Source organism: Vombatus ursinus, unplaced genomic scaffold (genome assembly GCF_900497805.2).
Source record: "Vombatus ursinus unplaced genomic scaffold, bare-nosed wombat genome assembly UNPS02014799.1, whole genome shotgun sequence".
Classification (NCBI taxonomy): domain Eukaryota; kingdom Metazoa; phylum Chordata; class Mammalia; order Diprotodontia; family Vombatidae; genus Vombatus; species Vombatus ursinus.
Window position 1 is genome coordinate 3,503,466 of NW_020954577.1, and position 14,344 is coordinate 3,517,809.

General features: G+C 45.7%; 1 protein-coding gene across 1 annotated transcript in view; it reads right to left on the minus strand.

The window, feature by feature from the left end:
• The window catches only part of LOC114050544 (E3 ubiquitin-protein ligase ZNRF2-like), a 58,702-nt gene extending 44,770 nt beyond the window's left edge, over window positions 1-13,932 (minus strand). Inside the window, exons 1-3 of the mRNA XM_027872324.1 lie at window positions 13,858-13,932; window positions 873-1,079; window positions 789-826 (exon numbers count right to left, since the gene is read on the minus strand). Coding sequence (XP_027728125.1) covers window positions 789-826; window positions 873-1,079; window positions 13,858-13,932 — 320 coding nt within the window. The remainder of the gene's footprint in view (window positions 1-788; window positions 827-872; window positions 1,080-13,857) is intronic.
• Between the last annotated feature and the right edge of the window lie 412 nt (window positions 13,933-14,344).

Consider the following 14,344-nt stretch of genomic DNA (forward strand, 5'->3'; position numbering starts at 1 on the left):
GCCGGAGCCTCAGGTGGGCCGGAGCCGCCGCGCCCAGGAGCCGCCGGGGCCGCCGCTAGGTGAGGCCGCTGTCCCCTCCCCGGGCCTCGGCACCGCCTCCTCCTCGGCTGGGACTGGGACTGGGACCAAGAGCGCCGCCGCCTCCGCTGCTGCTCCCGCTGTCGCCGCCGCCGCTGCCGCTGCCGCTGCTGCTGCCTCCGCCACCAGCGCCGCCGCCGCCGCCATTCTCCGCGGCCGCCGCCTCCTCCTTCTGTAGCCTCCGCCGCCCCAGGCCTGGGGGGAGGCGCTCGCCCGCCCGCCGCCGCCGCCGCTGCCGCCGGGCCGCCTGCCCCCCGCCCCCGGCTCCGCCCCCTCCGGAGCGACGCCCCGCCCCCGACGGCCGCCTCCTCGCGACTCCCGGCAACCGCCGCCGCGCCTCCAGTAACGTGCCGCCGCCGGGGCCAAGTGCGAGGGCGGAGGAGGGGGGCGCCGTCGGCCGCGGGGGCGCGGGGGAGCCCCGGGAGGGACAAAAGCAAGGCCGTCGCGGCTGTCGCCGGCTGTGGACATTCCTCCTCTTTGCGGGTCGCCGTTCAGCACCCCCCCACATCCCTTCGTCCCACACATTGATTTCCGCTCCCCAGACTTCCCGCCCCTCTGCTGAGCTAAGGTACAGTCCGCTCAGGAGGAGCTACTGCGGGCTGAGCGGGAGATGGACACCCCGCTGCCCCGCCCCTTTCCCCGGCCTTTCCACCCCCGGCCAGGCCGAGTCTAGGTACAATCCCCTCCCGAGGGCGCGCCGGGGGCAGTGTGTGATGACGGACAGGCCTATGGCCCCGCCCCCTGCCCTCTAAGGTGAGCGGTCCTCGGGCACCGCCCCCGCCCCTTCCGCGGGCCGAACGCTGATTGGCCGGCGGGCGCAGCCCGTCTGAGGCCCGCCCCCAACTGGCAGCGCCCTCCCTTCCGACCCCCCGCGGCGAGCACGTGGTCCCTGGTTGGGGAGGCTTCTTCTGGGAATTGCTTTGTGTGTTTTGTGGAAAGTGTTGGGGGATGGCTGTTAGGCCATCGGGAATCCCCCAGCCCTCGGGGGCGATGCGGTGGACCTAGGAAGTCGCAGCATCTGCTTGGCGGTAGCCGTGTGACCTTGGGCGAGCCTGACCTCCAATCTATTCTGTCCGTAGCTTGTTCGTGTTTTGTCTCCCCCGTTAGACTGGGAGCTCTTTGAGGACAGGGACTGAGCTTTGCAGGGCCAGGCATATAGTAGGTGTCTAATGAATGCTTACTGACTGACCGAGTCGCCTAATCTCACTTGTGAAATAAGGAGGTTGAGCTAAATAAACACCCAAATCCCTGAGACTCCAGTGCAGTCTGGCTTCCAAGGCTATCTGGTCTACCCTGTGTCTGAAGCTTGAATCCATAATACATGGCCATTCTGGGAGGGGGGCAGACCCTAGTACTACCTTTTCCATTCTGTTTAATTCCATAAACATGTATTAAGTGTCAGGCACTGTGCATAAGCCCTGTGTTATTTTACAGATGAAAATAATATTTTACGGGGACTCCAGAAACTGGAATCCTGAGGACTGACTACCCTACCAAATCTAAATCTGCCTCTGGGCAACTTTCACCCAAAGCTCCTAGCTCTGCCCTTTGGGGCCAAGGAGGACAAATAGAATCTCTCTTCCAAAAAAAAAAAAATAGAAATGTTCCAAATATTTGAAACAAGCTATTTCTTCTCTTCTAAATTTTCTCTTGCTCAGGCAAAACATACCCACTTCCTTCTACCTGCCCTTTGAGGGCCTGATCTCCAGCTCCTTCATCACCCTGGTCTCTGTCAATACTCTTCTAAAAATCCGAGGCCCAGAGCTAAACACAGTCCAGCAGTCTGATCTGGGCAGATCTTTAAAATGTTTGTTCTTCTGCCTCCAACTGTCATGGTTGTTACTCAAAACATTTCCTTTAAATGCTAATGAAAAGTTCACCAGCGCAAAGAACAGCAAACTCACTGACTGCACATACCGGAGCTAAATAATCATTTCAGAGAGGATGGAGGTCAGATTCAGACCTAGGCTGACAGCCAGAAAGGGACAACCTCTAGGGATCCTGGGATCACCCCTGGGGGAAGCATGGTGAATTTTTAAAACGGGAGGTTGTAGCTGGACCAGAGTGGCACAGTAGCAAAACCAGGCATGGGGACACCAGGTTCTCATCTTAGGGTGCCCCTTAAAAATTGCTTTCTGACCTTGGGCAAGGCATTTGTTTGAAGACTTTAGTTTTTTCATCTGCAACATGAGAAAGCTAGACTAGGTGGGCCCTGATATCATACCCATCTATTAGTTTAGTGCCTGGTACATAATTGGTACTTCAAAAATGCATTGCCTTGCCTATGATTTCTAAAGCATATATTCAATTCAACAAACATTCACTAAGTACGAGTTCCTGTGTCGGATGGCCAAAGACAAAAAGACAAACAGTCCTATTTCCAAGAAACTTGCTATCTGCTAACTCAGCCAATGCAAGATAATTTAGGTAGGAAAAGAGCACTTAACTAGGGAATTACAGCAAAAGCTCCCTTTAGGATGAAGGAAAATATATAACTTTATTTTCACTAATATTTAACTGAAAGTTAGCATTTCCTTCAATGATTTAAAAGCACAGTTCTGAGGAGGGGTCCATAGGCTTCCACGAGTGGCCCCAGGGGTCTGTAATATGCACATACATGTGACAAATCTCTGTTATAGGGAATGACATGTGGGTTGAGCAATGAAGAAAGTTCAGGCCAAAATGCATTCAAGGCATAAAGACAAAGGTGGGAGATGGGATGTTGAGTTAGTTGAGGGTGGAGGGCAGCTAGTAGTTTGGCAGGACAAGAGTGAGGAGTGAGGAAATTCATCTGGAAAGGAAGTCTACCTTGGCAGTCACGGTTCCTATTTCTTTGCTTTCCCACATTGTCCAATTAAACCAGCCTGCTAGCTAGCTATTCCCTGTCACATAACTCTGCCTCCATGTCTTTGCCCAGGTGATGCCCTAACCTGCAACGTACTACTTCCTCTCCTTACCCTGGAAGAGTCATGTTTCCTTAGCGCAGCTCAGGTCCCTGATCCCTGACTGGGTGGTGCTTTCAGTCTCAAGCTTTGTATCCAGGTATAAGTAACTTTGTATCAAGGTACAAGTAACTTTGCATTTTCTTTTCTGGGTAGATGCCCTGTTCCCCACATGAATGTATTCAAGGACAGCTACTGTTTCGTTTTTATATGTGTCATGTTATGCCTTGGCCCTGGGAGTCTTGTTGAATAGAATTGGAATGATTAGGAGGCTTATAGAGTTAATTCATTTAATGTACATAAAGGATTACATATGTGCAGCATATAGAGATTATCTAGGCCAGTTTCACAGTATGGTTGCCAAAATCTAGTCCTGATTCCACAAATTTTGCTTTCGGGGAATATGACCCCAGCGGTTGGCTAACCTAGTTTTGGAAGAAACACAAATGTGAATCCCACAGTCAGGACTGGTGACTGGGGGGATGCAAACTCACCTACTTTATCTGACTGTCCTCAGGCCATGCTTCACATTCCAGCCCAGCCACCCCAGAGGCTCCTCTGCTTTCCATCCCTGGTTCTGGGGACAGTAATCAAATCAAGTGCTTAGCACTTAGTCTGACACAGAAAGGGCTGCTTAAAATATGCTAAGGGACTGACTGAGGAGACTACCATTGCTTTAGGAAAGATGTGACAGCTCCCACTTAGGGATACTCACTCTCCCTGTGATTCACCAGACCACAGCTCTTTTCCATGCCTACCACTCCCTAATAGAATGTTGCCACTCTCATTAGAATATAAACTACTCGAGGGCAAGGGACTTTCTCACTTGAATAGTTCTATTCCCAGTGCTTAGCATCATTACAATATTGCTGTTACTATGTACAATGTTCTCCTGTTTCTGGCTCACTTCATTTTGCATCAGTTGATATATGTCTTCCCAGATTTTTCTGAAACCATTCTGCTTGTCGTTTCTTACAGCACAATAGTATTCTGTCACAATTATATGCTATAGATTGTTCAGCCATTCCCCAGTCAATGGACATCCTTTAATTTCCAATTCTTTGCCACCACAAAAAGAGCTGCTATAAATATTTTTGTACAAATGGGTCCTTTTCCCAGTGTGTGTGTGTGTGTGTGTGTGTTTAATCTCTGGGATACAGACCTAGAAGTGATATTGCTGGGTCAAAAACTATGTACAGTTTTATAGCCCTTTGGGCATAGCTCCAAATTGTTCTCCAGAATGGTTAGACCAGTAATGAACATTTATTAAGCACTTACTATTTGTCCGGTTCTTTGCTAAGATGTTCTATGCATTCCAATTCAATTCAATTTAAAGGTAATACAAAGATATATGCTCAGTAGGTGATAGAAGGCAGAAAGGAAAGAAAGAAGGAAGAAATATAACAAGTAGTAGAAAGAGGCAAGATTTAATTTGGTTAGTTTCTCATAGATCAGATCATAACCCTTCTCAATGAAAGAAATAAGATTAGGAAGAACCTGGTCAATTTAGCTTGATGGGATGGTGTATATAGGTGGAGTCAGGAAGGCCTGAGTGGGAATGCTGGATCAGACACAAGTCCATGTGACCTCTCAGACTCAGATTCCTCATCTTTAAAATGGGGTTAATAGCCCCTACCTCACAGGGTGGTTGTGGGGATCAAATGAGATACAAATGCTAGTTATCACTATTAGAAAGTAAAGCCTTTGTTCTAGCTTCAAAGAGGCTTAGAGTGGAAGATGTGAACATCCCTAGTGAAACACTAGGAGTACTTTTATCAAAGTCTCTAGCACACAGAGGACAAGGAACCTCTTCATGCCATAATTTGGAGATGTGAGCAAAATCACTAGGTAGCAAAGAGATGTCTTTAAAGCTAGAACAAAGGACTTCTGTCTGACTTTGTTAACTTGACGTGGTTCCTTTTGTTCATACCCTTTACGTAGTATTTATGAGGTATGGAGCCCAGTACATTGCATTGCCTGTGAACTTCTTGCAGAGCTAAGCTGGTCTGCAGATGACAGCTAGATCTCCTCTCAGACCCTTTTCCCTGGTAAAAGTGGAGGCCTGGGAAGAGTAGAGGCAGTAGGAAAGAGATGCCAGAAAGTTCTCAGTTATCTAGTCAGTCAACAAACATTTATTAAAGTCTTACTGGTGCTGGACCCTATGCTAAAAAAGGGGGGGGGGAGTTAAGGGAAGCATTTATACAGGGTACCTACTATGTGCCAAGTACTGTGATAAGTGCTTTGACAATCCTGTCTCGTTGAATTTTAAGGGATAGTGAAGGTACAGTGTAGGGAATACACTAGGGATACAGGAAAATGCAAAAAATAAAACAAAAAACCCCAGGGTCACTGCCCTCAAGAAACTCACTTTCTAATTGGGGAGACAACATGCAAGTAACTAGGTAATACAAGATATAAATAGAGGAAATGGAAGACAGTCTCAGAGGGGAAGACATTAGCAGCTGGGAGGGACCAGGAAAGACCTCCAAAGGAAGGTGGGATTTGGGCTGAGTCTTGAAGGAAGCTAGGCAAACTAAGAGGTTGACATGAAGCAGGAGAGCATTCCTGGCACGGGTGGGGCGGGGGTGGGGGGCACGGAACCAAGGCAAAACACAAGAAGGTGGGAAATGGAATGTCTTGTTCTAGGAATATTAAGTAGGCCAGTGGCTAGAATCGATTGATCAAGGTTTTGGTGGAGGGATCAGAAGTCTGGCAAGGCAGGAGGAAGGGCCCAGGTTGTGAAGAGCTTTAAATGCTAAACAAGGCTTTAAATCTGCCCCTCGAAATAAAGGGGAATCATTGGAGTTCGCCGAGCAGGGAGTAACATCATCTGATCTGGGCTTTAGGAAAATCGCTGGAAAGAACATTGGATTCAGATTTTGCCCAGCTATCTGAATTTATAGATGAAGAAACTGAGATGCAGAGAGGTGGTGGCTTCACCAAAATGACACCCTTGGCTAGTGACCAAACTGGGGTCTAGCCTCATTAGAACCTAATTCTAAAGCCAAGGCTCCAGCTCCAGCTCTTGACTCTCTGGCATTTTCACTGGCTGTCCTCCATGTCTGTGTAGCTCTCCCGCCTCACCTGGGCCTCCTGGCTTCCCTAGGTTTCCTTTAGTTGTTCAGTCCTGTCTGACTCTTCGTGACCCCGTTTGGGGTTTTCTTGGCAGAGATACTGGAGTGGTTTAGCTTTTTCTTCTCCAGCCTGTTTGACAGATGAGGAAACTCTGATGAAGTGACTTGCCCAGGGTGAGACACCTAGTTAAGTGTCTGAGGCTGGATTTGAACTCGGGTCTTCCTGACTCGAGGCCCATTGCTCTACCCACCCTGCCAACTAGTTGCCCTGGGCTCCAGCTAAAATCCCATCTTCTACAGGAAGCCTTTCCTGACCCCACTTTATACTAGTTCCTTCCTTCTGTTGCTTATCTCTAATTTACCCCATATTTAGCTTGTTTGTACATCTTTGTTTGCATGGCCTCTCCCCTGTTAAACTGTGAACTCCTTGAGATCAGGGACTGACTGTACTGGTTTTTTTTTTTAACCTTTCCTTGTATTCCCAACACTTAGCACAGTACCTGGCACATAGTAGGAGGTAGTAGCACGGGTAGTGGGGAACTGCAGCCTCAAGGTCACATGTGGCCTTCTAGGTCCTTAAGTGCCGCCCTAGTCAAGGGTAGGCCCCTGTAGTAGGGGCTTAAGAAATGCTTGTTGACTGGCTGGCTGCCCTTTCCACCCCTTCACAGCAGTCCAGGTGCTAACCACAGAATTATGGAATATTCCAATGGGAAAGGTCATTAAAGTTCAGCTAGTGGGAAAAACACCTTCTTGATCCCTCTCAGCTGCCAATTCCTTCCCTTCTGAGATTGCCTTCCATCTACTCAGTTGTGTTCTGTTGTGTCAAAAGACTTGGATTCTAGCTTTAGTCCTCTGGCTGTGTGACCTTAGGGAAAGTAAGTTACTTCTCTGAGTCTTGGTAAACTCAAAGTGTAACATAAAATTGAGAAGTCTGGCCCCTGGCTTGATTGTAAACTGAGGATACATATTCACTGCAAACATCAAGCCACTGCTTCTTTTCTTCTTTTCTTTTTCTTTTTTGAAGGCAATTGGGGTTAAGTGACTTGCTCAGGATTACACAGCTAGTAAGTGTCTAAGACTGGATTTGAACTCAGCTCCTCCTGACTTTAGGGCCGCTGCTCTATCCATTGATACACCTAGCTGCTCCCACTACTTCTTTTCAAAAGCAATGAACAAATAAGTCCATTTAAAAATCCCAAAACATAGAAATTAATGTTCATAAAATATAGCAACCTGCATCTTGAGAATTAAAGGAGATTTGTATCTCTATTTTATCATTTCTACATAAATAACCATTTGTGGGGTTCTGGGTCTGGACCTGTGATTTCATCACTGTGGGGTGGAAACTCTGTTTACCTACTGATCTGCAATTTGTGACTAGAGGCTTGAGAAGGGGGAAGAGCTCTAACAACTGGGAGAATCAAGAAAGTCCATGTGTAGCAGACAGCAACAGGACTGAACTAGGAAGAGAAATCTTACCTGTCCTTCAAGGCCCAGCTCAAATGCCAGCTCTTCCATGAAGGCTTCCTTGATTTGCCCCAGCTAGATGTACCCTCTGCCCCTTGCCACTCATCTCCAGAGACCAAGCTCCAGCGGAGTTAGGCCACTCAATTTTGGAACTCTCCACTTTAGGGCTGAGCTACCCTGATTAGTGAATGAGTGAATGCAAACTGGCGTAACCTACTGTATTAAATGCACACCAGATCAGGTCATACTTTGTATCCCAGCAGCTTTCCATCCTCAATCTTCTTGCCATCCACTTTTGACCTGTTATTTTTTTTTTTTTCTACCTGCCAAGTTTCCAACCTCTTGCTCTGTTAATGAAATCCATGTGACCACTGCTTTTGGAAAGAAAATGTCCATCAACTGCCCTGTGACTGTACTCACACCCCCTTGAACTCCCCAAACCAAAACACCTCTACCTGACTGCCACTCCCTACAAGGCTTGTTTCTGAAATTAGAATATAAATTCCTTGAGGGCAGAGACTGTCTCCCTTTCATATTTCCATCTCTGGTACATAGCACAGTTCTTGGCACATAGAAACTGCTCACTAACTGTTTTTAATTCATTCACACTAATCACAGCATCTTGTTGGTGCCCGTCTTATACACTTGTGTTCTATCTTGCATTCCTGTTGTGTGTGTGTACCTGTCTTAACAGGACCTGCTAGATGGCAAGCTTTCTGAAGGCAGGGACTGTCATTTTGATCCAAGCTCCTCCAAGCCTTCATTGTGCACTTAGCACCATGGAGAGAGGAGTGTACTTTACTATAGCTCATCACTTCTGTGACTGTAAGTCAGCTAACCTCCCTGGACCTCAGCTGGCTGGGGATTAAGTGAGGGGCTTGCACCAGATAGCCTGTGTGGGGCTCCTTAACTCTCTAAATCTACAGTCCTTAGATCCAAATAGTAATAATCACTTTAATGCATAAGATGGGAAACAGGGTATCTGACATTACAATTACAGTGGCAATTAGAAATAGGTGTCCTATTTAAACTCTAGATATAATCATAATAGGGGCAGCTAGGTGGCACAGTGATAGAGTTCCGGCCTTGGAGTCAGGAGGACCTGAGTTCAAATCCAGCCTCAGACACTTGACACTTACTGGCTGTGTGACCCTGGGCAAGTCACTTAACCCCGATTGCCTTACCAAAAAATATCATAATAGCTAGCTTTTGCATAGCGCTTTAAGGTTTTCAAAGTGCTTTACAAATATTAACTTATTTTATCTTAATAACCCTGGGAGGTAGGTGCTATTATTATCCCCATTTTACAGTTTAGGAAACTGAGGCAGACAACAGTTAAGTTACTTGCTCAGGGTCACACAGCAGTAAGTATCTGAGGCTGGATTTGAACTCAGGTCTTCCTAACACCAGGCCTAACTCTCTATCCATTGTGCTACCTAGGTGCCTAATATGAGAGGATATAAATTTCTGAGTTCAGACATGCCTTACACCCCTGACTCCTTGTTTGAAGTAGAGGTATACTTCCTAAGGGGCCCTTCATCCAATGGTCACCTTTTCCAGTGACCACGTGCCAGATTCTACTTACTCTCATGGATTCCATTAACAATTCTGCCTATGGCCAGCAGGGCTAAATTTGGGCTAAATTGCTATGGGATGCACACGTTTGCTGGAATGAAGAGCCCAATCATAGCAAAGAATGCCACAGGGTTATAGCTTAAACACTGTGACGAAAATCCCCTCCTGCTGCCCTCCTTTTTACAAACAGGCTTCACAGTAAAAATAACTCACTCTTCTCTCATGATTTAAAAAGTCTAAAAAGGGCCTTGCTCACAACAACCCAGTGAGACAGATGAGTGTGGGTACTATTATCTCCATTTAGCAGATGAGAAAAGTGAGGTATAGAGAAGAATGTCACCATGGTCACACAGCTAGTGTCTGATGTTAAATGCTGGCCTCCAATTCTCCCTGACTTCAAGCTCACCAATTCACTGTGCATGAATGACTTGTGTTCAAATCCTGCCTTTTATACTAGCTGTGAGATACAGACAAAACTCCAAGCTTCAGTCATCTCATCTGTAATGTATGGAGAACCTACCTACACGGTTGTTGTGAGTCTGAAATTAGTTATACAGTCTAGTGGAAAGTGCTTTGCAGCAAACTTGAATATATTCTATGGGTTGGATCCAAGATTTCTTCAGCATAGGGAGCTCCCACTGAGGAAACACTCTTCACTAATGCAGATCATGCCTGCTTTTCAACTAAGTTTTAGAGAGTGTCTTGAGAGGCTAAGTGACTTGCCAAGGGGTCATCCTCGTGCCCCAGCTGATTCATCCCGTAGTAGCAACATCCCTTGTTATTTTTAGCAGATTTCTAATCAATATCTTTTGTTTCGAAATCACCGAGTTTCCCACTGTATCTTTCCCATCCCCTTCCCAGGGTGCAATCTCTTATATTTCACTTGTTATTATTAAGGTCACATGACTAGCCAGGGTCAGAGCCAGAATTAAAATCTAAGTGTCTCTGGACCCCAAGTCCAAATATTTCTGCATTGTGCTAAGCTTTGGGAATACAAATGCAAGCAAAAACAAAGGCAGTCCCCACCTTCAGGAGCTTACACTCTAATGGGGAAGGAAGGAAATAATCATTTATTCAATGTCTGCTATGTACTAGGCACTGTAAGTGATTTTTACAAATATTATCTCATTTGGTCCTCACAACAACCCTGTGAAGTAGGTGCTATTATTATACCCATTTTGTAGTTGAGGAAACTGAGGCAGATAGCAGTTAAGTGACTTACACAGCTAGTAAGTGTCTGAGGCTAGATTTGAACTCAGGTCTTCCTGACAGCCCTTCCCCTTCCAGTACCCTGTCCACTGCAAAACTATTTGCACTTCTATTTCAGTCCTTCCAAATAGGATACTTAACTAAGACCTTTTTGACCTAAGGCTTCCCTGTCCCAAAAAGGCCCAGGTTTACCTCAAAAGCACCTTATGTTAACCTGGTTATTTTAATAGACTTTTTTTCCCCTGATCCATTAAACAAAAATATCACCGTAAATCAAGAACCACAACCTATTTCACATCCTTCTCAGAATAATGTCCCACTCCCAAATGTTTAGAGAAACCATGTCAGCACCTACTAATAAAAATAACTTGATTCTTTCTTGTCAGCAGCTGTGATTTGGGGTTAGTAAAAGCTAAAATGTTGTTATTGTATTCTCTCAATTAAATCCACTCTGGTTGGCGAGCTCTTCCCATTTTCTAAATCTTCAGAAGTCATTGGAATATGCCCCAAATAAAACTTCAAATAGCACTTCTTGGAGCAGGGGCCAGTATTGGGAAAGATACCCACAAATCAGCTTTTTAATACAAACTCAGGGGTTTGGGGGTGGGAGAGTAATGGATCTCAAGGCTCTAGAGCCTGTGGACCATGGAACACAAGTATATATTAGAGAAAGAAGTCCTTTAGGTTGTTCCTCTGTGGAGGAAGACAGAGAACCCGAGAGCATTGCGAGTAGATGCTATGCTCAGTTGTTCCCTCTAGTGAAACAGTACAAGTGGTGTTACTGCCCTAAATGCCAGTGGCTATTGGCAACCCCCCAGCTGCCTCACCTTAGGTTTAGCTCTAGTCTAAAATCTAAAACCATTTACACCCACGTCATTTTTTTCTCATAAATAATTAAGTTTCTCAGGCATATCAGTCCCCAAAGGAGCTGTGGAAAGCATTCCGTCTTCTTTTAATGGCATATTTCTGGAGAGATTTCATTGGTGTGAGTGCATCACAGGTTAGAACCATTACTGAAAATAGGAACAAGTTCAATTCTGGCTTCAGACACTTACTGGCTGTGCGATGCTTGGCAAGTCCCTTAACCTTGGTTTGTCTCAGTTTGCTCACCTGTAAAATGGAGGTAGCAATAGCACCTGCCTCATAGGGTTTTACTGTATAGAGCAAATGAGATAGTATTTGTAAAAATGCATACTTCTTTTCCAATGGGCTGATGATGAAAGGATTTCTCCGGACCATAGAACAGTTAGGGGCGAGAGGAGAGCACCCCAGTGTCTGATGTATTTGTTCCAATTCTCCTTAACCATTGCCAATTACTTAAATTGCTAGTCTTGCAAACAAATGATAACCAATGAAAAGCCTTTGGTTGTTACTCCCAAGTTCAGGATAAGCATTATTTTTTTTTTCCCCAGGCCACCAAAGTGCCACAGATGGTCAACTTCTTCATATTAGTGGGTACGTAATATCAACCTCAAAGGGACCTTTGTGGCAATTGTGGAAACGTTAAGAATGTAAATGTGGCTCCTCCTAGCCCCAATCCTTGGAAGTCAAGGATGGCAAATGACAGAAATATGAGCAGCTGTCCCACAGGCTCTTAGCCCACCACAGCCCAGCTGTCTTGGTTGAAGTCCAGGTCTGAACTAGATTCATCTTCAGAACGTAGACCTGGGTCATATATGGTGCATGAGAATGCTAAAGGATCTCGGGGATATATAATGGAGATGTTTATTAGTAATATCTGACTTCATATAGAGCATTAAGGTTGGGAAAGCACTTGGTATATATTGACCATTAGCATCCTTAGGGCTTCTTAACCTGGGGGTCTGGAAATGAATATAGATATAGATAGTATATATTAGTGTTACAGTATTAATTGTCTTCCTTTGTAATCCTATATATTTTAATTTATACATTTAAAATTATTCTGAAAAATTTGGAACTCAAAATTGTATAAAAATGAATGTTGAAAACTATCTTTACATGTAATTGGAAAAAATAAAATACTATTAAGTGGGGGGAAAATTATTCTGAGAAGGGGGTCAATAGGCTTCACAAAACTGATTACCCAAGGGGCCCAGGACCCAAAGATGATTTAGAAACCTTGGTTGTGGAGAATCTTTGGAGAAAAGCTAGTTCACTTGTTTTCTTGCTGAGGAAAATGAGGCCCAGGGGAGTTTGGTGATTTGGCGAACATCATACAAGCAGTAAACAAAGACAACTTTGAGCCCAGATCATAGGCTCATAAAATCATAGATGCAGACTGCAGATGGAGACTCTGTATTTTAAAGATAGGGAAAGTAAAAGATGCTTGCTTAACATCAGAAGGTTTTGAATGTGAGAGGGAGGGTTTGTGCTAGGTCCTCTGACTCCAGAGCCAGTGATGAGAGCATCCTCCAACAACCTGTGAAGTAGATACTCAAGGTCACCTCATGTCCATTTTACAGATGAGGACACTGAAGCTTAGAGAGTACATGACTCACCCAAGGTCTCACAGGCAGTCAGTATCTGAAGTCGGATTTGAACTTAGGTTATCCTTATTACTGCAAGTCCAGTTCTTTATTCATTAAACGATGCTTCCTCATCACCTGTGAATAGCCCCTCTGAATTTAATGCCTGGTCCTCAGAGGAGAAGCAGAGATTCCAAGAAGAGACCTACAAGTGTTTCCTGCCTGATAGAACCAGCCGGGCCTTCAGGACCAGGGTTCATTCCTCTCCACAGTGGGCACCAACGACTTCTGTGTCCAGTTGGATTTTCTGTGACTAGATAAATGAGAAGACTTACGGGGGCTGTGATAGCTGCCTTCCATTATCTGAAGGACCCTCCTGCAGAAGAGGGTGCCCTCCTCGTCCCAGAGGCAGAGAGGGCAATGAAGGGGTAGAAGCTGCAGGGAGAGGAAAATTTGGGTTTGATGTCAGCAAAAACTTGCTGTTAATTAGGATCCAGAGGCCACTCAGTCCAATCCCTTCATTTTACAGAGAAGGAAACTGAGGACTAGGGAGTTTAAGGGACTTGTCCAAGGTCACACAGGTGAAGTAAGAAAATCAGAATTTGAACCCAGGGCCTCTGACTCCAGAGCCTGTGCCCTTTTTGAACTTTCCATTTCCAAAAGTGGAAGAGGTTGCCTAGGGAGGTAGAAGGTTACCACTTCACTGGAGATCTTCAAGCAAAAGCTAGAGGATATTTTGTTGAGAATGACATAGAAAGGATCCTTGTTCAATTAATCAGTCAATAAGCATTTATTATGACAGTTAGGTAGCATAGTAGATGGTGTTGGACTTGGAGTCACAAAGACTTGAATTCAAATCCCACCACAGGCACTTACTAGCTGTGGGATCCGAGCAAGTGCTTCGATCTCTGGGCCTCAGTTTCCTAATCTGTAAAGAAGGGGTGATAGCCTACCTTGCAAGGTTCTTATTGGCTGATTGGTTGTTGTCTGTCACTCTTGAAGACGACCAAAATGACATCGTTACGCTAGAGTCGAGGCAGTGTGTCCGGCTGTGGCCGATCAGACCAGTTCGAGCTCGGAACGCTCGAAGGGAGCTGCAGGGACCGTGGCCCGACCGTGGCTCGGGCACAAACGGTCCATGTGAACCTTTGGGGTGGATTCTCTACATCTGTGCCTCTTGCATTTCTTTTGAGCTACTTCAATTCTGCTTCGCCCCTACAGCTGAGCACCTTCTCTGATGAGGGCACGCCATGCTGCTTGGTCCTGTGTCAGTGTCGTCATGTCACACAATCAATTCCAAAGTTCTTCAGAGAGACCTTGAGAGTGTCCTTGAGAGTGTCCTTGTATCGCTTCTTCTGACCACCAAGTGAGCGCTTACCCCGTGTGAGTTCTCCATAAAACAGTCTTTTTGGCAAGTGTACATTTGGCATTGAAACAACACAGCCAGCCCATCGGAGCTGTGCTCTAATGGTTCTTGTAAGGATAAATGAAAGACTATATGGACAGTAGACAGCAAACCTTAGAGCTAGCTATTATTACAAATATATATTTC